Source organism: Lepisosteus oculatus, chromosome 10 (assembly GCF_040954835.1).
Source record: "Lepisosteus oculatus isolate fLepOcu1 chromosome 10, fLepOcu1.hap2, whole genome shotgun sequence".
Taxonomy (NCBI): domain Eukaryota; kingdom Metazoa; phylum Chordata; class Actinopteri; order Semionotiformes; family Lepisosteidae; genus Lepisosteus; species Lepisosteus oculatus.
In genome coordinates, this window is record NC_090705.1 from 2,029,901 (window position 1) to 2,055,467 (window position 25,567).

General features: G+C 39.1%; 1 protein-coding gene across 8 annotated transcripts in view; it reads right to left on the bottom strand.

The window, feature by feature from the left end:
- LOC102694761 (histone deacetylase 9) overlaps nt 1–25,567 on the bottom strand; it is a 185,103-nt gene that overhangs the window by 107,911 nt on the left and 51,625 nt on the right. For 3 of the 8 annotated variants that reach the window (XM_015357935.2, XM_015357932.2, XM_015357930.2), the window contains one exon: nt 11,538–11,600. The exons of 2 other annotated variants lie outside the window; for them this stretch is intronic. In XM_015357935.2, coding sequence (XP_015213421.2) covers nt 11,538–11,559 — 22 coding nt within the window. In that variant the 5' untranslated portion in view covers nt 11,560–11,600. 3 more of the 8 variants (XM_015357934.2, XM_015357933.2, XM_015357937.2) reach the window with 3 other exon arrangements.

Consider the following 25,567-nt stretch of genomic DNA (forward strand, 5'->3'; position numbering starts at 1 on the left):
GACATAACCTACTGCATCGCCAAATGTACTGTATAATTAATTTATACTAATCCTGTACAACAAGGATTTGGAGTCACTAAGCAACCGTTTTATTGAAACTAAGGTGTAATTAGCAATTAAGCTATGAGTGATCACCAACAGTATATTCCAGTTTGTACAGAATCTGCAGTAATCAAACTAATCAAGTTATAAATCACACCTGCAAGGACTACAGGTGAACTGCAATGAACCTGGCTTCCTTATTCGAGCTTCCACCTGGACTCTGACTCTCATGTCTCTTGGTATCTGAAGCAAAATCTCTGGGTGTGCCACAGGAAACCTCTTAATGCTCTGCATGATTTCCTGCTGAACAGACTGGGTTGAGTAACAATTTACCTGCAAGAAACCTAAAGTCTTTCAAAATGACTGGAAATGCCTGCATTTAAACACCTACACAGTAAATACTGTCTTCAATTCCCAAAGATACTCCTAGCCTGTGGTCCTGAGCTACCAGTCATTGTTTCCCTGTGGCAAACACTATTCAGCAGAGGATGCTGTTTATTGGCCCATAATTTCTTCATGAGGCCTAGAAATCCCATCTTCCAACGTGGAACAGAGGATAGCCGATTCCGTTTAAGGCTGACAACCAGACAGAAAGCAGAATTCCAGAACCTGGTGGAGTATCCACAGTGTTTCAGGAGTGTAGCTCTGTGCCAAATTACTTCCCAATCTGAGGGGAGCTTTGCAAAGGGACAATTGAAGTAATAAAGTCATCCACAAGTAAAATGTTTTTTTTTAACAAATAGCATTGTTCAAGATGAGCAAATTCATTACCATAGGAAGTCTTTAAGTCAGCCATAACCATGTGATTCATCATGCCAAATCCAAATAGAGTAGCTGACTACTAAAAATCATACAAAATACAAAAACCACTGAAATGGTCTTGACATTTTTACTTTAGCATGTTAAAATACACATTGTGACAAGTTTATTCTCCTGATTTTTTTTGACAAGAGCACACTAAAGATTTAACAGAACCTTGTTAGGTGTTTCTTGATATTTAATCATTTTCAAACCATTTTTTAATTAAATTCAATTGCATTTACACAGTTTACTATACATAAAATTTAATAATCAGGATTGAACTGGATGTGAGCTGTAACTGTCAGCAACCACAGCTACAGTATAAAAGTAAAAGAACGGTCATAATCATGTCACAGGCATTTAAAATACATTTACCCTGCAATTCACTATTTAGAGAAAGTGGTTTATATTTAGCTTTAGAAAAACCTTCTCATGCAATGCTTTAAAAAGATTCACAAACTGAAGCACTGCATGTTTTTGTATCTATTTTACACATAACAGTTTCAGTTTGTTTAAGAAAACCTCATTCTGCATATTCAGAGTGGAGAAAGGACATGAGAAAAAATTCAAAATGCCAAAATACCAAATGATTTTTGAGTATAAATAAAATAAGGCATAAGAATAACTAGCAAGCCACTACTTACAAAAAAGGATTAAGTGTTTTTTAGACATTATTTCTGTCTTTCTAGACAATTTTGGGAAGAAATACAAGGGCAAAGTATTAAGGTATACAGTATAGTTATAAGAAAAAAATTGAAATCAAGGGGTGTCATGTGAAAATTTCACAATACACCAGTAAGACCTCATTTAGAATATTGCGTACTATTTTCCACATTACAAAAAACATATTGCTGTTCTGGAAGTAGTCCAGAGTACAGCGGCCAGATATACTGCTGGTCTCAAAGGAATGTCCTACTCGGACAGGCTAAAAGAACTAAATATTTTTAGTGCTTTTAGGGACGAGATTCAAGTATTCAAATCCTCAAAGGCATCAACAAAGTCCATACTATAGACTGTAGGATCAGCAGTGTAGCACAGACCTGAAAACACACATAGAGACTAAGGGGAAGACCATTTCAAGCTTTTAGCATAAAAGAGGAAGCACTTTTTTACACAGATGGCAGTGGGAGTCTAGGACAAGCAACCTCGTCTTTGTGTTAAAGCTGATACTTGGTTTCCTTCAAGAAATGCCTGGATGAGATCCTGGGATCAATTAGCAAACAATCGTATTAGACAGGCCCAGCTGTGTGAGTAACTTTTTGTTCTTATGTCAAGACTCCTGTTGTGTGAGACTGTACAGCAGAAGACATTGAAGGGATCCTCACTAGTTGACTATTAAAGGTCCCATGTCAACGTCTGAAAGCATCACAGTCTACAGCAGCAGCTAAAGACCCTAGCAGCTCTTCAGCTTTATAGCTTTTTGACAAGTCAAATGTTCTGAAGAAAATACGAGGGTAAGACCTGGACATAATAAACAATTAAAATAATGCTAGTTCCCGATATAATACATATATACTGTATATGCAATTATATAGTATGCAGGAATCTTTGTAAACAGTAATTTTCCCCTAATACCCTGTGCTGTATGTGAAGACTGTATGTGTGTTAATATGTACTGTAAAGGAAATACCAAGAAAGTGAATGGAACTTTGAAAATCCAGTTTGTCTCTGAAGTCTGGAAATTCCTAACTCCTTTCCTGAAAAACCTGAGGCCTATACACAACTGTTGAATATTTATAAGAGGTATGAAATCAAAGAACTATGCTTGTCACTGCATTTGAATAAACATGCCCTTGTACATTGAGGAATATCTGCCCACTGCCTTTTAATCAGACAAAAATAAGTTGTTTAACAGCTGACATATAGCAAAGCCTTCTTTTCGCACTACACAGTGACAGTCACTCAGTTAAATGCCTAAATCACACTCTCTAATAACCCATCAGGCAACACACAAGTGCCAAAATGCATTTGGTGCTTTCAGTGGGAGAAACTTGGTGTCACATCTTACTCTGGAAAAAGAGCTGGTTATTAATTATAGAATCATATAAGAAAAAAGTATTGCCTACTGAGCTTTGATAGGACTGTAGACATTTTTCAACTGGACTATGACCTAGAAAACGTCACTTCAGTTATGGACAGACGGATATCAATGTTAGGCTAAGCAAGCAAATTTAACAATGTCTGAATTCTAAATTGGAATTTGCACAAAACTGTCAATGAAAAGACCAAACACATGCAAAACCTTCAGTTTACACACAAAAGCACGCATTAAAATATAGTCGGAATTAACTGTAGTTTTCGTTTTACTGGCAAATAGTGTTGACACCTTATCCTACAAACCTACCCGATTAAAAGGAAAAAATCATCCACTTTTAGTCCCTTTTGCTCCACTATCATATTTTTAGAAGCCAAGTTTGAAATTCAGAAACCTCAAGGGAAAGTGGACAACTACTTATTATTTAATCAAACGACAAAATGCTTCTTACTTTTAACGCCGTTTCCCTCATTTAAGAGCCCTCAGTTATTTCAGGCAGCTGGCTCATCTAAAGCAGGAAACATGGTTTTATTTTTAAACCTGGGACATGTCAGCACAGCCAGGCTGAAGTGCCCAATCTATGGGTATCCGTTACCAAAAAGCAAAGTTCCTCACCGTGAGGCTCAAGTTAACACTTCAGACAAGCTGGTGTCACAGGGCTTTCATGGAATACCTTACACTGACTCCTCTCAAGAGGGGTCGACACACAACCACCCGTGAGCTCTCCTCTCTCAGTTGGCACGCAAACTGCCTGGGAAGGGGGCAGAGATGCTGTCTCACTTGCTTGAGTTCTAGGTGTGTAAAAAGTTTACAACGACACATCTTGTACCACTACCAGACAAAGCATCTTGACATGCATCACACACTGCTAAGGACTGCTAAGTTATGTTTTTTAATGGAAAAAAAACAGCTTTTTTGTGTGTCACACTCAATACCTTTTACTGAAGAACATATATGACCAAATTCAGCTCCAATTCAACAGCAGCCTGGGACATGAAGCTAATTTAATTTAGACAAAAAGGAGACAGGCCCCGTTTAGCTCTCTGATTTGTAATTATATTCATGTTGCTTCCATTGTAAATGTTGTAAATATACAGTATATATATTTGTTCTTTTTAACATCTAGCTACTCAGTTGCTTGCAGACAGGTTAAAAAATCTTAATTTTGCTAGTACCACTGATATTTCAGCACCTTCACCACTCTCTTCAATGGCATAAAAAGAGGAAGTACAATGAGCAGATACTAATTAAAATCTAGCGATATTTTACCTACTTTCTATAGCAATGGGTTGACAAAGATAAATCTATGAATTGTCACACAGGATTTGAATACAAGACACAGGCAGCTTAATGCAGTGCAGAGATTTCTGTTGGTGATTCCATGACAAAAACAAATAGACAGATCTTGTTCAAGGGGTAGGGAGTTAGTGATATTTTCATTATTTATCTGTGTTGTTTTCTTGTGGTTCTATTAGCCTCTTGAGTATACTGTGAGATGCTAAGATTTCTATCTTACTGAGCTACAACAATCTCACTGCTCACTGTCTTTTGCTCGCATGGTCTCAGTTAGTTACGCTTTTCCTTCTTTATCCAGGAAACACGACAGTTATTCTTGCTAAAGAGTAGAACAGTAAGGCTATGGCTGCATACAGAACATGTTAGAGATGTCAGATGTATTTGCAAGGCTTCTATGCAAGATAAAACATGAAAAAACAAAACTTACAGGAAACTTTTCCACAAGGTGCCCTGTGATAGGCCAACGGCTCAATTGAGTTTAGGAAGATAAGTGGAAATGTGCTTTCATTATTAGTCACCAGAACCAAAAATATATGTCGCAATGGAGATAATAATAGTATAATGAGTTGTCAATCTAAAAAAAGGTAATGGGATTTTTTCTAATAACAGATGTATTAATAGAATTTGTTTAGTTTAAATAATTTCTTCTTCTTCTTAATATTATGATGATGATGATGATGATTATGATGACGATTATTATTATTATTTTTACTATTCAATCATCATAATCACCAGCTTTTCCAAACTAGTGGGGGTGCCGGCCTTAAATGTATTCATAATACAGCATGGACAGCTTTTCAGATCAAACACCAGTTGTTTCATTTGGATAGGTCATCAAATGCCAAATGTCTAATCAACTGAGTCATAATTAACAGATACCGTATGTTTGTTAGTGGTATCTGGGATGAAACACAATAGTTGTTTTAGCACTGTGTCAGAGTAGTCCTATCATAATTTCACAAACACACCCCTGCTTATATGCTAAAAAAACAGGGGATCCCGATGTCTGTGCCCCCCTTGCAGCTGAAGTGTCAAGCTTCAGGTCGACGGGGTGAAATGTTTTTCTGCCTGTAGTGTTTCACACATCGCCCAGCGTTTCCTGCCCTCTCCGCAGTTGCCCGGCGTGTACCGGGGTCTGACTCGAGCCGCTCTGGGCACCAGCCTCCTTGCCTCACTTCGGGGGGACTTCCGTGCCAGTTTCGGATTTCTGAAACGCAGAACTCCCACCCTTTCATATCAGGGGAGTAACATCCACATACTGTAAATGCCTGCGCAGATCCCATTATTTCTGCCTTCCTCTTTCCTCTTCCCCGTGCTGGATGCCATGGAGCAAGGGCCGGGCCTCGACAGAGGGGCAGGAAACGAGAGAGGTCCTGTGAAAGAGGACAGCTGAAGACGTGCAGCGTGTTTTGGAGTGAGCCCTCACAGCTCGAGGACTCCACAAGGTTCATTCAGTGCATTTGGTCCGGACGAGACGTCTGCTGATGGGCGAGAGGTGAAGATGGCTTCTTTAAGCCACGAGATCACAGTGGATACTGTTCTGTAGCCACTGGAGGCGTGTACACATTTGTTTCCCTGTTTCTTTCAAGGTTTTTACTTTTCTTTCCTCTTCTCTCTAATTTCACTGACGGACGACTCGTTGACTGTGTGATGCTCTTACAAGGGCCGGGCGTTCAGGAGCAGGACAGTCAGCTACGATAGGGTGAAACCCGTTCAGGTCCTCACTTTGCTGTTGCCGTTTTCTCTGAGGATTATGTGGTTCCCAAGTTTGTTAATGGCTGGAGCATTCTGGATGATGGTGGCGTTGGCTTGAATTCTAGCCGGGAACTCGTATTAACTTTAAGGTGATACAGTAACAGCCCTCAGATGCGCTGCTTGCCAAACGTCCTCAAGATATTCCGAGTCCTTACAATCCGGGCTTCTGGTTTTGGTCTTTGGTCTTCCATTATCACTCTATTATGTACTCTATTATTACTCATTATTACTCTATTATTATGTCTTGTTTTTTTTTTTCAAATAAAAACTAGATATGAATGACAAAACTTTGGAATGTTTCTTCAAAGCATTTTAATCACCGGATTCCAAGCAGCAGCAGCAATCTGGAGTAGTTGTTAGTAGTTGGGTTTGAATCCCAGGTGGGGTGGCTCATGTTGTGCCCATAAGCAAAGACCTTCAGTCAAATCACTCCAGTATATGCCCTGTTGTGTAAATGGGCCTCCTGGTTATCAGTGTAAATGAGGGTCTGCTCTCAACTGACTATTTCTGGTGAAATAAAGGATCAAGTTTTTAAAAAGTGTGCTCCTGTAAGACTGTTCTCTTACTGTCAAGCTGAACAATCATAGAACTTGTGGATGTGGCAGGTCGCCTTCCAGCGCAAGGAAGCTTTGATAAGACAAAAAGTAAATTCACAAAAGGGCCAGCAACCTTTAGCTGATCAGCGAGTCAGCCAGTGACAGATCAGAATTTCACAGTGATCCCTACACTGTGTGCTTGGTCAAATTAACCAGCACGATTCCAATGACAAATTACCATTTAAACCCGCGTTTAACACCTAATGTGGTAACGTGTTGGCCATAGAGCTAAACAGTCATCACTGTATTGCTGTTGAGTGATGAAGTTCCAAATGAAAACGATTTGACTGGACAGATGATATTATACCCATTTGTCACTTACTGTACATCATTCTGAACATTTTCCATTAAAGCTTCAACCTAATGCAATCTAAAATACATTTGGTGTTTACTTATCTGATGGAAGACTACAAGTTATAAATCTCAATTCAGACAAAACCATTTGATGAAAGAGCACACAGCCGTTAGAGCTCTTAAAGGGAATTGTCTCCTCATGCCCTTAACAATCTGAAAACCCCTGTTTACAATTCATTTATCCCTTACCTTTCTGGAGTTCAGTGGCCCACTATCACAAACATCAAAACAGCAGGTGGAGCCCATGCTGAATTCTAAACAGATACAGCTGTGATTTATTTAAGCTCGCAATCATTTACACAGGTTATATCACAAAGACATACAGTATGCACCTCCATAACCATTACTTCATTTCTAAATTTTGATGTATATACAGCATATAACAAGAAAGATTTACCTTTGTATGTTAGCTTGATTGCAGTAAAGAAGCAAATATTACACCGCCTTAGTTCAATCGAGATTTTAACTACAGTATATCTGAAGGAGAATTATTTCCCAAAGCACTGCGAAGTTATGAAATGTTTTCATGTTTACTACATGTTCTCAATGTGCAACGAAGATTAATTCAGCAGCTCCAGAAGGTAGAAAATACCAGTGACAACTGCTGCAGGATCATTGTAGATGCACAGTCTCACAAGAGCCACAGCATTCAGATGTTCATTGTTATGCGTTTTATAAAGATTAGTAGTTAAAAGAAGATTGATAAAAGAAAGAAAACATCACCCCCATTGCTCCAATCAAAACAGATCTACTCTCCTTTCTTCTTTTGGGTAAAGTAAGAAGCACTTCATCCTATTCATGTAAACATAAAAGCAGAGCACAACAAAAGGTTCCTTGAGGCTGGAGTGTAACAGGTGAAAATAATGAGTTCCCTATTTATCTCTTATAAAGGGGTCTATTGTTATATAGCAGGAAGAATATCATTTATACCTCAGGTACATGAAAGAGCTGGAGATAATTAATTCCTTTTTAAAAAAATTCAATTGTCTCTTATTGAGATTAGATTATGAGCACCATTTTAATGAATACTTGTTCATTTCTTGAAACCTTTTGACAAACTTTGATGTTATTGACACCACACCTTGAAGTACTTTAGTTTATTTAATGTTAAATTAGTATATCTGGTAACTACAATGTTCAGATTCTGATCTTTAAAGGTATTATTCTTACTTCCAACCCCAAAAACCATTACTATGCTTTTTCAAAATCATACATATTTCAACACAACTGAAACGTCTGAATGTGACAAACTAAAGGATATGCAATCTTTAAAAATGGAAAAATTTAAAACATAATTAATAACAATTAGTTAATGGGGCAATGGGATAAAGTATACCAACAATACTCTGGAATACATAAATACTCTTTTAAAGTACTATTATTTTGGATAAATGTCAGAAAAATATTATTTAAAATAGTTCGTTTCTGGGTCTTATCATAATTGCCAATACTGCAGGATACCTGAAATGTATTGTAAACACTGCTTTTAATGTAGTTTCCCTTAATATGACTACATGAGATTCTGAGGAGTGTCAAAACACAAACTGTATGTTATAAGACAAAAGTGTCCCACACTACAGAGCCTGGAAAGTGAGCCTTAATAACCAATGTTCATATAATTTCCTAGATCTCTTTGTGCAGACTAAAACTCAGTGACAACTCTTAAAATGATCTCAGAAGGACTCTTTAATCTGTTCCTGAGGGTTTGGGTGGTACTTATCATTGATAACTTTACAACCATCTTGCTGTGGTAAATGGGTGTTGGTGGACCAGTAGGTGTCGCTCATCTCTCCGGGCCAGAACCTCCAAACTTATTTCCCAGTATATCGGTGCTGTGCTTTTCACCAATATGTTAAACACCTGAAGTGGGTGATGCCTGGAGATCACACCACAGCCTGAACTTTTTATTTCTTCTCTACTAAAGGAACAAATCCAGTTTTTTCAGCATTATTGAATGTCAGCATGATGGTTCATTTAAGATAAGATCACTTTATTGTCCCTATACAATTTCTCACATTAAGAATTTGTCTTTCTACATACCCTAGCTTCCTCTCCATGAGACACACAGACAGGGAGAGAAGCTTGGGGTCAGAGCGCAGGGTCAGCCATTGTACAGCGCCCCTGGAGCAGTTGAGGTGAAGGGCCTTGCTCAGGGGCCCAACAGAGTAGGATTCCTCTGCCGGCCACGGGATTTGAACCGGCAACCTTCCAGCCCCAGGCACAGATCCTTAGTCACAGGGCCACCGCTCCACCAGACAGAAAGTCATGTCTTAGTGGCCATGTTTATGATATTCCCTTTCTCTTTCCTATTGTACTCTACAATCATCATCCAGGTGGATGCTGCACATTGGTGGTGGTGGAGGGGAGTCCCCATTACCTGTAAAGCGCTTTGAGTGGAGTGTCCAGAAAAGCGCTATATAAGTGTAAGTTATTATTATTATAATTTGTTTTGGATTTTGAAAGAATGTACAGAATACCATGATAAAACTCATGCACTGCCTTTTTAGTCTCTCCTGGAATATTTTGCTTCTTCCATGATTAAAATAAGCTCAGAAATAGCCATCGGTCTTTCTCTGGATGTCAGCTGTGAAGTGCAGGTGAAAGGTACCTTCACCTACATCAAACCTTCAACATTTTTATATGTGGAAATCCATGCAGACATCAGGGGTGCCTGCTTGCTTTATACAGGCAAGATTACATTTATTTGTGAAAATACATCAAAAGCGTATTTCCTGTTCCTGTGCCTTGGAAAAACAAAGCAGGCAGGGATATTCAGATGCATTGTTTCAAACAAGCACATTTTATCTTACTATTTATAACCTGGGACTAAACACTTAACGTTTAGCAACGGAAGAGTCACAGGTAGCCAGCTCCAAACATTTACCTCAAGACAAACCCACTAAGCAGGGCGAATCTGCACCCTGGCCGAAGCTTCATGCTCTAACTGATTCAGATCTGATAGGGAGGTATCACATTACCCAGGCTTGTGGTAAGAGTCTGTGGTTTCAGACAACATTGCTCTTCTTAATTTAAACAGCTAAAAATAAAACTGAAAAAATGACAGAACACACAGTGACTATAAATAACTGTTCCGGTGTACAGTTATATTAGGAGGTAGCTCAGATGGAATGATAACGCCTAACCAGTTAATCTTAGAACTCTAATGCCATAAGCAGAAAATAACAAGCCTAAGAATAGCTGACCCACAGAATAAGTAGTAAGCTCGAATTGTGCACACAGTTCAAAGGATGCATTTATTTATAAAAAGTAAATCCACTTGTTTATGTCTTTCAAAAACAATTCCTGCACGGTTATTCAGCCAATTCACCATCATAAGTAGAGAACTGTTACAGTCAAGGGCAGTGTGCACTTTCTTTTCCTGAGCGTAATAATAGATCGACTCACTTCTTGTTCAAAGCTTATTCTTGCATGCAGTTGGGATTTTCTTAATGCAGGGTGGTAAAACGTCGTGCTAAAGCTATAAAGTACATGCTTTGGGGCATTTATAATATAACAGCTCAGATTCACAAATAGCCCCAAAAGGAAACAGATGTGTTGATACTGCTCAGAATTATTGACAAGTGCTTAAAAAACATACTCTGTGCAGCCACATCTCCACACAGCAGGTAAAACAAACATGATTTGAAAAACCTAACTCCCACTGCACTCTTTTACATTCCAATTTTGGCATCACAAATTGAATAAATGCACTTCAGTGGAGTGATAGATTGAGTAAAAGCTACCTTTATGATTAAACAGCAAACTTGAAAATAAGACAAGTGGAGTATGTGTCATGTTCCGATAATACAGCACATTGTATTGCTCACAGTGATCTCATCTACCATGAAAGACAAGCATTCAAATGCACACCTTTTGAACAACATTCTGAAGAGTAAAGACGTTCATTGATTTTGGATTTGTCACCACATATGGTTGAAATGGTCTGTTTGTATGGTGCTCCATTGTGTAGTGCTATATTGAAACATTGTGCACATCCTGTTGCTCTGTGGCAACAGTTTGCCACATGAAAGCCTACAAGTTTGCAGAGGGACGATTTAAAAGTGGTGAGCATCACACAAAACACAGACAGAATACAACTGTAAAAATTCACTAACACTACCCAAGATAAAAACGGTTTGTGGCATACTGGATGCCTCATAAATCCGTCTTTTGCCTCATTACAGTATTATCTCTGTCATTTCCTCTTGTTAAAACGTAAACTGTTGCAAACAAAAAATAATAAGGCAATCTCCTCCTTGCTTTACAGTATGAATTTTGAGCAAATTCAAACTTCTATTCAAAATAAACATACACTTATGTGCTAAATTCTTATTAGTACAACATATTGCACATTATCATTATTACAAATAAACAAGAAAGATATTCAAGAATAATTCTATACTCACTTAAAAAAAATACCCCAGGAGCAAATCCAAATTATAACTGTTTAATCCGAACAAGCAGCAAAACCTATAGCATTTCAGAGCTTTGCTCATAGTAGCCTGCAGAGTACAGTCCAATACATGCTGAGCACAGTAAAAAATATAAGCAAAAATACCTTGAAACAAAAAGGAGTGACTGATCATAGCCGCCTGCTTATCACAAGTAATGAGGTCTCTTCTGAATAGAAACAAGTCTCCCCGAACGAGACTGGTTACCTGAGCTGATCATGCTGTGCATTCTGTGCTGAGCCAAGAGCTGCTCTCGTCCAGAAACCCCATCTGAGGAGAAACACGATTCACTCTCGTAAATTGTCTGCAGCATATTCCAATCAGTCCTCACTTCTGCTACATGAAAGATTCATCACAGCCCTGCTCTTGGAGTTGCAATGGACTGTCCCTGGCCAAGCAGAGTCTCAGGGGAATTAGTCCTACTTTTTTCTATGGATACACAGTATGTTAATTACTTTCCTCTATCTTTCTCTTGCTCCCTCTGCATATACCAAAAGCGAAAAAGTCACAACGAAGACAGTGTTAAAAGAGCATTTTGCCAGTGTATTTTTAGCTCTCTGGATCCCCACCGGATGACAGCTGCCAAAAAAAAAAAAAAAGAAGAAAAATTCTCAGCTCTAACTCTAGGTCGATGAGAAAGAACTGCTATCTTTTTCTTTTCTTTTTTTAAAACTGAAATAGTGTTTCCAGGTACCCGAAGGCTTCTCTGAGGATTAAGTCAAGGCAGCTACAGCTCCGATAAGTGTGCTCTTCCCCTGTTTACTCTCTCCTTACTGAGAAGTTGGCTGAAGCAAGTGACAACTCATTTACATATGAATCAACAACAGCGTGGCCCACAGGAGACAAAAATAGAACAATGGCCAGCCTGAGCCAAAAATAGGTCAGGCATGGCAAGGGGATTGGAGGGGCATTAATGCATGTAAAAATATCACTGCAAACACAGCTGTCTGTCTCTGTCTTTCAGGCGGCCGGACTGCAGGCAGCACAGAGCCTGAAGCTGCGCTGTTCCCTTCTCTTCCTGCTGTTTTATCCAGGTCTTGGCAGTTTGGGAAATGAGAAAAGGGAAAAAGGATTCGGGGGGCATTCCTGTTTTGCAGTGCGAGGGCCATTCGGAGAGGTTGGAGAAGACTTTATAACGCACGCCTGTGTGGATTTGACAACAGTGCCGTGAAAACCACAGCTGTTTTGAATATTCCATTTTTTCTGTTCCTTAAAGATCATATACTGTATATAACTAGGAATCACAAGGACCCCTGGGATCAACCCAGAAGGAAAGCTAGCACTGCCCATTACACATGATGTTTAATTGAAGTTAGGTACTGTATAAGTAAATGCGGCTGAGAAAACACATTTAGTCAATTTTCCTTGTGCTATGAGAACACAAAGGTCCCAAAACACAAACATGGCAGACAAATACCAGATTCTGGTGGGTCAACACCCCTGTTCAGAGCTCCACAGTCCAAGATCTCCCCTTTTTAATAAATATTCAGAAATCACATCCCAAAAAGGTTGCACTGCATTTCACAATTTCACTATTTATTGTTAAATGATGGTAGGAACACCGTGTGATTGCTTCATGGGTGATTTTGCACTCTGATTTCCTTTACATTTTGAACTTGGCCAATATAAGGCACATGCCAGCTAATCAGAATAACAGTTTGTTTTGTAACATTGATGCTGTCTGACCCAATGAACCCTCCCTCTACTGCTGTCAACTCTGCGTAAGTCAGGTGTTGGTGACTCATCTGGTTTCGACCATGTCAGAAAACAAGCTGGCCAGGGATTCAATTTTTTAATCTTATTTCTTCACTCATTTTTCTGTACAATTCAACAATGGCGGTCGAAGAGGTAGCAATGCTCAGTAAGATCTGAATGTTTGGTTTTTTTGCCTATGAAGTCAATACAAAATCTTAGTAAGAGGCACCCAATACAAAGACTAACTCATAATCAAGTATCCTTGATTTGACAACAAACCTTCAGACACAAGATTGGACACTCATCCTTACTTTTTTAATCTAAATATCTAAATAATCTGGACATCCACAGAATCAATGCATTATAAATGCATACTGAGTGTTTAAGAAGAATAGGTTTTGGCTGCATCTGCTGGGTGTAGAGGCAGCCTCCTGGCCACAGGACCATGAGGCTCAACCCCCATCTGGAGAGAGGAGTGACCAAGGGGCAGCTGCAAAGGTGGAGGAGGGATCAATGTTCCTGAGTTATACACTGTATGCAGCGAAGGTGATTTAAAGCAGCTGGTCAGATTGGTTTTATCGGTCATTTTCCCTCCCAAACCTCAGTCAGGACCTTCCGTGATCACACACAACAGTTTCTATGTTTGCCGTGTGTCGTCTTTCTAAAGCTGTTGTATGGGTGGGATGCTCCGGTTTAAGACAGGGGCATTAAAAAAAAAACATCTTCACGCTGAGTAACCTACAGCAGGGGAAGTCCGCATTGTGCTGAAATTTCCGCAGGCATAGCAGAGAGAATAATCCCACGGGGTCCTGTGTCTTTCCAAAACCCTGCCACAGTGTGTCTTCTTGTCGGTAGAAAACTTCTTTTCTGCAGAGGGCTGCCCGAGCCTGATTCCCTGCAGCAGGACATAACTGTAGCAGACAAATGGCTCCTTCATGCAAACTCGGTTAAAGGCAGCAAAGAAGTTGACAGCGACACCTTACAGCTCTACTGAGCTCTCCCCTTCAGGGCAGGGAATGCTGTGACAGTTTTTGCACAGGTGATGAGATCGACAGGCAGATGTTGTGGATACCAGTTCAGGTTAGTGCAGATGTTGACATTCGTTTCTCTGGTTTTAAAGCCCTTGAAATCACGTTCTTTTACAGGAAGAAGTTGCATGGTCACCTGAAACCATAACAGCAACTTAAGCCACACTGCAGACCATAGGGTTCAGAATTTGAAATTCTCATTCTAATTCTAATTGGTCTGTTAGAATTAATAAGGTCTAATTGTTTGAGAGTACTTTAAATGTTGATAACATTAGCAGACTTGTGGGGGAGTTGACTGTCTTTAATATCCTAAAGACTAGAGAATTTTGCAGTTTTTAGGTGAGTGATTTGTCACTAAGAATAACACCAGCAATGAGGAATGGATCTGATTTCTTAGTTACTATGTGAAGATTTTATAAGTCCAGTGAATCCACTAACTACTGTGCTGTTTGCAAGCTGAGAAGGAGTAAAACTGAGCTTGACCAGCAGTTTTAGCGCTCACTATAATCAACAACTAAAAATAGAAATGTGTTCTGCATCCAATGGGATCATTGCACTGGCAGGCCCTCTGACAGAGGATAGCTGGCAAGCCAATTTTCCACAATTTGTGAATTTTGGGAAAAACCTATATGCACATAGTCGGCCCCCTGAAATTCCCTGTAGAATATCCCCGATATCCATTCTAAGAAGATTCCCAGCAAGCTATTAAGAAGGTAATGACTGAACAACAGAAGGAAATACATCAGTCAATCAATTTCAGTATTAACATCATGAATGTTCAACAGTATATTTTAGTAAAGCAGATGATTGCCTTAAAAAGCAATAGTCAACTCTGCATCTTAAGAAACTACAATATTTTACAGTTTTACATAAATCACTCACCATTAACTGTGGAAATATTTTTCACTCCGAATGCTTTTTAAACCAAATACCCAGCAAGGGGCAGTGGTACATAATCTTATTTTAATTTATCTGTAAATTTAGAACTACAGGATGTGGTATCAAAGCATTATGTCGCCTCTAGTTTTATAAGAATCCCCTGTAGGTGGAAATAAACACGAGTTATATAAATTGTGAGCTTGAAAATTCAGACTAGGTCAGACAAATCCGAGAGAAACAGACGTGGGTGGAGAAACAAACCTGTATGAGGAGCTCGGTCCTGCAACACATTTCGCTTCTGCTTAAACTTTATGGTCACCAGACTGAAAAGAGAGACCCACTATATTTGTCCAACCACTGTACCTTTAAATTTTTTCTATCTTTCCACATAATATGACCTGTCCCCCAGCCACACGCAGAGAACCTGCATCGCTATTTTTAGCTCTTGTGCCTGTGGCTGCAGTGTGTCTGGTACAACACTGAGAGATATAGTGTACTGCGTGTCGCTCTCGCCAGAAAAACATCCTATTGTAAAAAAATATTGTTATGCCGTCACGAGAGAAGCGCAGCTAGCATACAACAAATAGTACACTTTTTAGCTCTTGCATAATTATATCTTTGTGTATGTGAATATACTGAACAGGTATATCTGTCTGCTTATTACAATAGGTGGTTTATTGAGCACACAGTATGTAGTGTAAATCCCATTATACTCCGATCGAGACCGAAGTATACGTATACAATATGTATAAATGCAGTGTTGTAACAAAAGTTACTTTGTCGATGCCTTTCAATATTTTTTTAGTATTTGGGTCCAGTCCCTTTGCAGTCTTTCTGTTCTTGACTAAAAAGAACAGAATGTAAGACTGTCAGTGTAGGACGTTGCTTTAATCATAGGAATATTTCTGGTTGCTCTTCACTGCATTGATAACAGAATTGCAATATCTTTTCATCCATTTTCTAACCGCTTTATCCAGGACAGGATCACAGGGGAGCCAGAGACTATCCCGGCAAGCAACAGGCACAAGGCAAGATATATACAGTACATGTAAATACCCTGGGTGGAAGACCAGTCCGTCGCAGGGAGTTTTCTATAACATGGTGATAATAATTGCACACAGTATTCTGAATGAGGTCTTCTCGGTGCATTGGACAAATCTGACAGTTTTTGTCCACTGGGAAAATCTGCTGAAAGCTTTGGAAATGTACTGCATACCTAATACAATGAATTTTAATGATTCTTAATTTAGTCCACAAACAGAAAGTGCTACAAGGTGTCTATAATGCTACACCTTTGTGTGATGAGGGGAGCTCTTTGACACCATACAGAAATCACCTGTAACCCATCCCAGGACTGTGCTACAGTGTCCCTATATCCAGTTTTTATAATACTGTATCTTATTGTTATCTCTGGGTGTTACATTTTATCTGCACTATAATTAGATCAATCTAAATCTAGACGTTCTTATTACATCCAGGCTTCCTTTCCGCAAAGCTGACAACTGACTGCATTTCCCCTTGGCTTGGCATGCCTTTCTAACAGTGTTGCCAGACACTGTCTTTTGTACTGGGCTATCAAACACGTATCTGTTAGTACTAGAAGACTGAGTCATGTGCTGGTTTAAAGCCTTTTTTAGATATCTTGTCTTTCCCTCTCTGTGAATGTTTCACTGACATTTCTATGGTACTGCATTTTGTTAACTGAATATCCTTTGCTGGTTTTGGTTAGAGTATTATTTGAATTTTAAATAAAAAAAAACTGTTTAGCAAAAATAGCCTCAATGACTTAAACTTAAAGCCATTTTGATGGCTTCAACCCAGTTCCACTGTCATCATGTACCACTGAAAAAATGTGGCAGTAACATCCTCACAAACTGGATGGTAAATAAAAAAAAAGATGATGCACTAATATGAAAAACCATGATGTACTGGCAAATACCACTGTTATGACATTGAATGGATACGTTTTGTAACACATGCAATAATTATTTGTGACTTTAGTAATATATTCAGTGACATCTGAATCACTTGTATTTCTAATCAAATTGGCTTCAGCCTCAGAGATGAATTTATTTGCACATTTTAGTGAGAAATATTCATTTGCTTACAGCCAAGGACATTTACTGAACCTCCCAAAAAAAAAAAAAAATCCATCGACTGTCTAACTGCATCCAATTCAGGACTCCAGCAGACAAAAATTAAGCGTCAGACAATATTGATCAATAGTACTACCATAACTACACTGATATTTCTCAGATTAAAAAATAAGATTCGAAATTATTAAATTACATCGTCACACAGGGTAGATTTAACTGCACAAGACTAGCACACAGCTCTTGATATACTGAAGTATAACCTCAGTAACACCTCAGTAATTGAGATATTACTGTAGTCCAATCTTGATTAACCAAAAACATTAATTAATATTTCAGCATTGGACAGGCAGAGTAAGGGTTTTAACTGAGCAATTTTCTGTGGACAAAAGGATACCATTTGCGAAGCTAATGTTGTGTGCTGGGGAGCACATACTGTATTCTTAATTTCTTTATAATTCAAAAACAGAAACATATAGTAAGAACATATGTAAACATCATCGGACATATTTTTGTACTTATCCTTTTGTAACGTTTCCAGAAAGAAACTCTCCTGCGTTAGCTTCTGATCTTTTTCTATGAACGGGCGTCATCACTCTGCTCTCCTCCCCGCTGAGAGCTGGTGTGTGGGGAGCATTCTGGCGCACTGTGGCTGCTTTAACCTCATCCAGGTGGGGCTGCACACTGGTGGTGGAGGGGATCCCCATTACCTGTAAAGTGCTTTGAGTGGAGTGCCCAGAAAAGCGCTGTACAGTATGCTGTAAGTGTAAGCAATTATTATAGTTACTACTTATAAACAAGTGTTTCCATGTAACTGAGTGTGTTGGGCAACCTCATCCAGCTGTTTCACGAAAGAAGCCAAGAAGTCAGCTTCAGCAGCATGACGGCATGACATGACGTACTAGATTCGGATCCCTGCAGATAACCAAATGTGTCTGGTAAAAGAACAAGGTTGTGAAAACCTCAGACAACGGTGTCCTTCCATGTTTTAACGGAAGGAAAAGGCACAAGTCCACTTTCAATGGCCACTCCTTACAGCCAATAGTGCAGGTTTAGAGCTTGCAGCACCAGGGGGGAATTCAGCGCGCAAGCCGACGATCAGAAAGAAAAGCTGAAGCACAGATTGAATCACACAGGTCCCTAAGGAGCAGGCAGTTCTTGTTATGAAACATTCCAGCTTTAAACAGCCTCCTAAGACTGACTTCCTGGTCTATGCACGCAGGTTTCTTGGCATCGCTCTGATCATCTACAGATCAAGCGGAATTCAATATGCAGTGTCTCATCCTGCATTCAGTGTGAAAAACCACCTCCATTGTTACATGACTGGGATTTGGGATCGATTCCCTGTTTGGGTAATTCCAGCACGCAGCAGCAAGGAGATACACTGCAATGAAAGCACACGGTACACTACTGAAATGAAGTGCTGGAAGAGATCACACTGAGCAGTGCACTGTGAGCATGCATCTCTTCATCTCGCGCCTTGTAGCCAAAAACAACTTTCTGTGTTTCATATTTTATGTCTCTTACATTAAATCCATACTATAAGTCTACCTATGCATGTCTGTCTATAATGTAAAATAATAAATGATGCATTTGAGAATTATAAGTCCAGCATGATTTAACAGGTCTTGTCATCCATCCCCAGTGGATGTTAGTGCAGATGGACAACGGGCACGCTGCTTCACTTGAGCGCAGTCGTAATAAGAAAATCACGGAGGCACTTTGCTGTTACTTACACAAGAACAGCAACACAAAATTAAGTAACAAAGATTCTTCAGCACAGAGGTCTGCAATAGCTAATATGAGATAAAAACAACCACTTTATGTTCAACAAGATATCGCTATTGAAGATCAGCATAACACTTTACAGGTTGTTTTTTGTATATGATAAGAACACAATGCCAATACAGCTCTTGGCTCATTGTTCTACTGCTCTTTTTACTAAGAATATCAACCCTAACAATTACTTCCCATCATATATTAACATACACTTTTTTATTTTTAGATACCTTCCTGTTCTAAAGAAAGGATAACCGGATTTTAATTAGTATTCTAAGAAGCAAGGACCCAGAAAACCAGATCCCTTGTAAACCCACAGTCATTCCATTACAGTCCATGCGTCATCATTAGCCTTTGTCTTCTTTAGGCCTATTAATGCATTTAAGTGCATACGTCAATGAGCTGGCCGACACGTGGTTTGACTTTTAGAATCCAGAGAGTCTGTCATCTCCAGCATGTCAATTAAATGGGGAAAAGAGCAAACCGCCTCAAGCGCGCTCCCAGTTGAAAAAAAAATTGCAATTATCGTAACCTCGAAGAGGCAGCTCAAACTCAAAGGTCACAAAACAATAGGTGCTGCGTTAGATGAAAGCAAAACCTTGTACAACAAGATTTGTCATGTTTGCTGGAGATCAGACAGACAGAGCAGGTAGTGCGCTGTGTGCTCACCGCACAGGGCATGAGAAGATTAACGACAGTACGGTGCTCGTGTTGTGCCTCCACCTCAGGAAGAAACTCTCCACACACCACCGTCAAATCGTTCATGCTCAGAAGGGAATGCTATGCAATTATTACTACCTGAATAAAAGAGCCTATCATAAGAACATGAGAAAGGGTACAAATAAGATGAAGCAATTCGGTCCTTTTGACTCTTTTGGTTTCTAGTACTGTAGCTTATGGATCCGGGGAAGGAGCTTCAATGGCAAAGTTTGCGCTGTACCGTCACAACTGGTGGCCGAGAAGTGCCTCCTGCTCTCCGTGGGAAGTGCACCGCCTTCCTCGATTCACTACGGGCATGGAACCTTTTCATAATCTTACACCCATGCGTCCAGACCCTCGCAATGCCCCCTGCAGTTTACACCTCCAACATTGCATTGCCTGCCATGGTTCACAGGGTATGAAAGGTTTAGGGATTGGGGTTAACCTAAACCAATTCAATAGAAGAGGGAGCATCCATCTACTGGGTTGAAGGGCTACCAATCCATGGACACAGAGGGTCAAATTTGTTTTGATAGTAAGCCATAATGTAACCTTGTCACTCCTGGCTACATTATACAGTATTATTGTATGTCCACTGGTCCTACGAGCTGACGGCAATATACTAACAAACAAAGCATATTACTTAATGACAACAAATCATGTAGTTTCTTTTGTCCCTGCAGCCTTCTTATAAAGAATGGCATGGCAGGATATTTCTTAGTTGTTATTTTTTTTGCTAAAATGAGCTTTAGCTGTTAATCCCAGAAGAGGCAGTGCTTTTCCTACTGGGATTTCATCATGCTGTTTGGAGACAGGACGTCAGTATTGCCAGGTGTCAGGTATCTGAATCCCTGCTGCCTAGATACAACTGATCTGCAAGCACCTGGAAACTGGAAGCTTTGACGTCATTACTGCTTGCAGTTTGCAATCCCCAAGCAGACTTGAAAACCCCCCAGTGAACCCATTTTGTGCTGGGAATCACTGCAGGGCTACAAAATAAATCATTGCCAACAAACTTGCATCAGCTCACATTAAGCAGACAAGATGTTTAAAACACATTTTCTCTTGCTGACCATAGTAAATTTATTTTTCATGCACCCTTTCCCAGCTCCTGTGTTATTATTGTGAGACTTATCCATTGTGTGAAATATTTAAATATTGACATTTTTTAATCATCATGAAGACGTGTTAGTGGAGCTCTTGATTCAGAATACCTCCTAAAGCTGCAATGCCGGTCAGAAGAAAAAAGGTTTCTGTTCTGTGACTGAATGTCATGTTCCCTTTTCTCCAAAACTGAAATTCAGTCATCAGATTTCTGAACTGTTGTGCTTTTGGAGATGTTGAAACAGGCAGGCAGTATGTCACGAATGAAGGTAGCACTGAAATATAAATACCAAATTATGAATTACCTTACAAAATACAGTCTGTGTTCTTGAACCGAACCTCTAAACTGAAATTTTATATCACAAAAAAAATCTGTGTGCAAGGAAATCTTTGAAAACAGATCAAACAAAAAAGATGGAAGAAATATCTATTGTTCTACATCTGCACAGCCCTAAAATAATGTAGAATAGTTTTCATTTCATGCCTCTCAAAAAATGATGCACATAATCTTTGATTAAGATCTAAATGGTAGTTACTTGAAGAAAGCAGCAGATTAAAAAATTACTAGAAAATATATCCTCAGACTCCCAGGGCTCCCTAAATCTTTACGACACCTTACTGTTAGATTTAATGACTGTCACTACTGTAAATTAGACACTACTGGAAGGCTACTCAGCACAGACATTTCATTATGTGATCTCTAGGTATCAGGTCATCTGAATCCGAATTCAGCTACTTTATGTTATAAAAAAGTTCACCTTTCTGTGAAGACAGATCAAAATATTATAAAAGCTTTAAAATTTTTATTGACCACAGATGTCCAACATACAGCACATAGGCAGTTTAACTGCACTGTTAGGCAGTTCTCTTCAGACAGAACACCAAGGGCCTTACCAGGGTCTGTATTGGTCACCAGAGGCTTAATTGTTCAGAATTACGGTAGGTTTCCATTTGCACTCCACTGTGTATTTGCAGTTTATTCCTATATCTTCTCTAAGAAAAGTGTCTCAGTGCTGTTTTTAAACTGCTTCTCAACATCTGGTATCATGATTTAAAAGGAAGGACATTTTCACTAACGATGATAGCCTGTTATATAGAAAAGAGCTTAAACACGAGCAAAACTGGAGCGAAAAGTCACTGTAAGAAAAATGCTGAGTCGTGCTGTTATTATCTGTGATGTGGTCATTGCGACTCGATTCTACAACACCCAGATCAAAGACTTGGCCTCCTGCTGGGAATGCTGGGTATAGAGCCAATAGATTGTCGTTCCAAACTCCTTTTCTTTTCTATTACAGTCAACCTCATACAAATACACAGCCCTGAAATTGTTGCTTTAATGCCAAAAACTAATTAGCCTTTACCTTGCAATGTGTTATGAGAAAGAGCTCCCCTACTAATGGCTCGAATTCTCGGGTTTTATTAGCTGATGGAGTCTAGCTTTCTCTGGTATTTCCTGTTGCGCTTTCAGGGTGATACAAAGTCAGCTTTACAGGTTATATCAAATAGCACAGAAGAGCTTTAAAAAGCAATAGTGTTTGGCTTCAAAATTTGAAAAAATGTTGGGAAATGCAGCTGATTATCAAATAATGAGAGAGGCCCGAGAGGTTTTGATGTAAATACAAAGATTTTGGCAGTTATTTCGTTAAAAATGAACCAACATAAATACTATAATACATCTGACTTTGATTTTTTTTTAAATTGTACAAAAACTCTTTGATTGCTGAGAAAACAGAAATTAGAATATTCATAATGATTTAATTTCTCTTCCCTATGGAACGTTTATAAACATAAATGCTTTACACACACTTTGAAGAATTGCCGAAAATGGAAACACATCTCCTCTCCCATCAGTGTGCAATGTGATACTGTGATCTAGAATAAACAAAAATGTCAACACAAAAACAGCAAAACAAGATCATGTCACCTGATAATGGCTTCCTGTTTCCCAGAGGCCTCCTGTGGATACAACTGGCCCCAGATTTATTTATATTCTTGATGCATTTTATATGAAATCTGGTTTAAGCAAAAAACACGTATAAGTATTAAGTATTTGTTGCATAAAAATGAGATTTTGAACAACTGGTGGAACAAAACAGCATCAGGTGAAACAAAACACCAGTCAAAGACAACTATTTAAAAAAATTCTAGAAGTTCTAATTCGCTCAAACACTATCAATATTGTATACTGTATGTAACTTGCCAATGTTTTTTTTAGTCATCTGGTAATTTCACAAAGCCTCTGAGAATACGTTCACGCTGACAATATTACTTAATTTATGCATCTCAGACTGCATAAGACCTATTTTCCTGTAGCACATTCTGTGTCATTCTGCTTCAACGCTTTTTGTTGCAGTTGTTTTATGTCACTGTGACCTGTGCTTTACACAGTAACATTCATTAAAACACAGTCCTGTAACTCACACATTGGACAGTTTCCCTTTAGGTGTAACGTGTGCGGGCACACCCCGATTGAAACCAGCTCACACAGGCACCTGGCTAACCCATGCACAATCGCAGCCCCTGCTGGAGGTCTGGGGAGAGATGGCACTGCAACAGACTCATCTGACCCTCTGTTACCCTGCCGGCACCGGGAACTGACATCTAAACAAATTATTCCAAACGCTGAGGTAATAAGAGGAAGAACTTTACATCAAAGTTGATGCATCGCGTCTTGGTTTAATCCAAAAATAAATTCGTAAAGTTCATTTTATCCTGAAAGGGAAAGAAAACGGACGCAATGTTTCGGCTTTGGAGCCTTCTACAGGTGTGTCACAAACGTTGTGTCCCTTTTTTTTTTCCCTTCCAGCATGGAATAAACCTTTACCTGTTCCTTTGCAGCCTACGCATGCTGACGAGCCTCCTAATTGAACGTCTTCATCCCCACATTTGCACCAATTCATTGTATCCTGGGCACTGCAGATCCCAGACCTCAGATTCTACTTCTAATTTATCTTTCAAAATGTAAAGGAACATTCTTATTTTTTGAAAAATGGGTGTGGGGAACCTTCCAGACTATGAAGGCCCCAGAAACAAACCCCAAGAAAACTCTAAAAAAAGAAGTAAAAATGTTCTTCACATGATTAATTCCTAATGGATATTTCCACCCATGTTTAGCTTATTTATACTTAACGGGGAATAATATTAACTTCCTGTGACATACTGCCAATGAAAATTAATCAGGATTCATAGTAACATTTATACTCTTTAGTAGGGAAGACATACAGTACTAATTCAACCTTCCTAGATGTACTGTTTAGTTTACATTTAAAACACTTCTCAACACATAAAAACACTCCAAATAAGGACATATACAAAGTGTATCCATAAAGAGTGTCCCACAGTTGGTTTTGGTACACAATTCTGTTCAGGAATGGAACTGTGTAAATAAAAAAGAGTATTTCATTCAAATTAATTACTGTATGTCATCAGGATTAGTTCCCAAAAGAAAGTGCGAAAGTATGTCACAGGACTAGAAGGGACAGACAATTGCATAGAAAGGCTTATGTAAGTGTCTGCAAACGCTAATTATTTGTCAGAATAATTAATAATAGCACTGCGTTTTCCAGAACTACAACAAACAGAAATTTTACTTCAACAATAGTGGGACTTATGTACAGTAATAGCTCGTTGGGGTAAATTAACAACAATAACAACTCATTTTAGAAAATTACAAAAAAACATTACCAGCGTGTGACAGCCTTCTCTGTTTTAAGTATTTAAAAATCTCACAAACTAAAGGAACATTCAATTACTTTTACAGCTCTGCAGGCCCAGGAAGGGCTCTCCCATAACACAGATGCTGAGAAAATGTTCAAGTCAAGGTCAGCAGTTAAAGTGCCACTCAGGGTCATGGAGAGCAGAGCTACTTCACAGATCTCTCTGGAAGAAGTCTTACATAAACAGCAGTGTAATAGTAAACCAAAGGAGGACTCCCACTTTTTCAAATGTGCTGTTTTATTCATTTCCTTCCAGTCTTGCAACCGCCATGAACTGCAAAGCATCCTTCTTCTCAAAAGAGAAGAAAATCTGCATTTTCGGTCTGGCAATTGCAGTTCTGTTAACCTACAATGATATTCGGCTTGTGTGCATCGGGGCATCGAGTGAACTCTAAAAATACCACTTCAATTAGAGCCGACGTGTGCTTCCCTGCACATCCATGGGAATAAAGGACAGCCTGCATAGGGCAGTGGTGGATTCTCATTTACTCGTCCAGTTGATCAGCATGCACCGTTCTGAAGGAAACTATTGATTTATTGTCTGCAAGGGGCGTGCTCTCTCTCTGCGTCTTGTCCAACACAGCTTTCAAATGCTGCGCTTTCCTTCATTCAGTACAGTTAATGCAAATCGTTTTTTTTATTGCAGAGCCTTCAGGCTCAGTTGCTACACTCAAATGTCATTCACTATCCCCCTCCTCCACGCCTTGTCTTCCGCCCCCTCTCCTCTGGGGAAAAAAAGGATTTCTGTGTTATGAACCATCTCACCAGTAATTTTGAACTGCACGTTTAAGTGAAAAAAAATCCTCGGAGAAAACTGCGCTCTTTAATCATTTTATTTATGGTCTGCGCTTATTTATCATAAAGCAATAACTGAAGAACTGACATGCATGATTCTGTGCCAATCTGCAGTTTACTGTATAGGCAGTGTTTATTTTCTCTAGCAAAAAGCACCTGTCCCTTGAAGGAAATCAAGATTTATTTATGCAAAATTAAGTCTTAAATCAATGGTCTGGTTTAGTAATTACTCTTGTGTGACGTGAGCCTTTTTACATGTTCAAATACTAATGGAAAGTAAAAATAAAGGCATAAACTTTCCAGACTTATTTAAATGCAAATAATAATAAAATAGTTAAAAAGCACACAATGGGCACTTTGAGACTTTCTTTTAGTATATGTAATCAGCAATGGCATGATGAAACACAATGATGAAAAGCTTTTTCTCCTTGTGTGTGATGATGCAATAC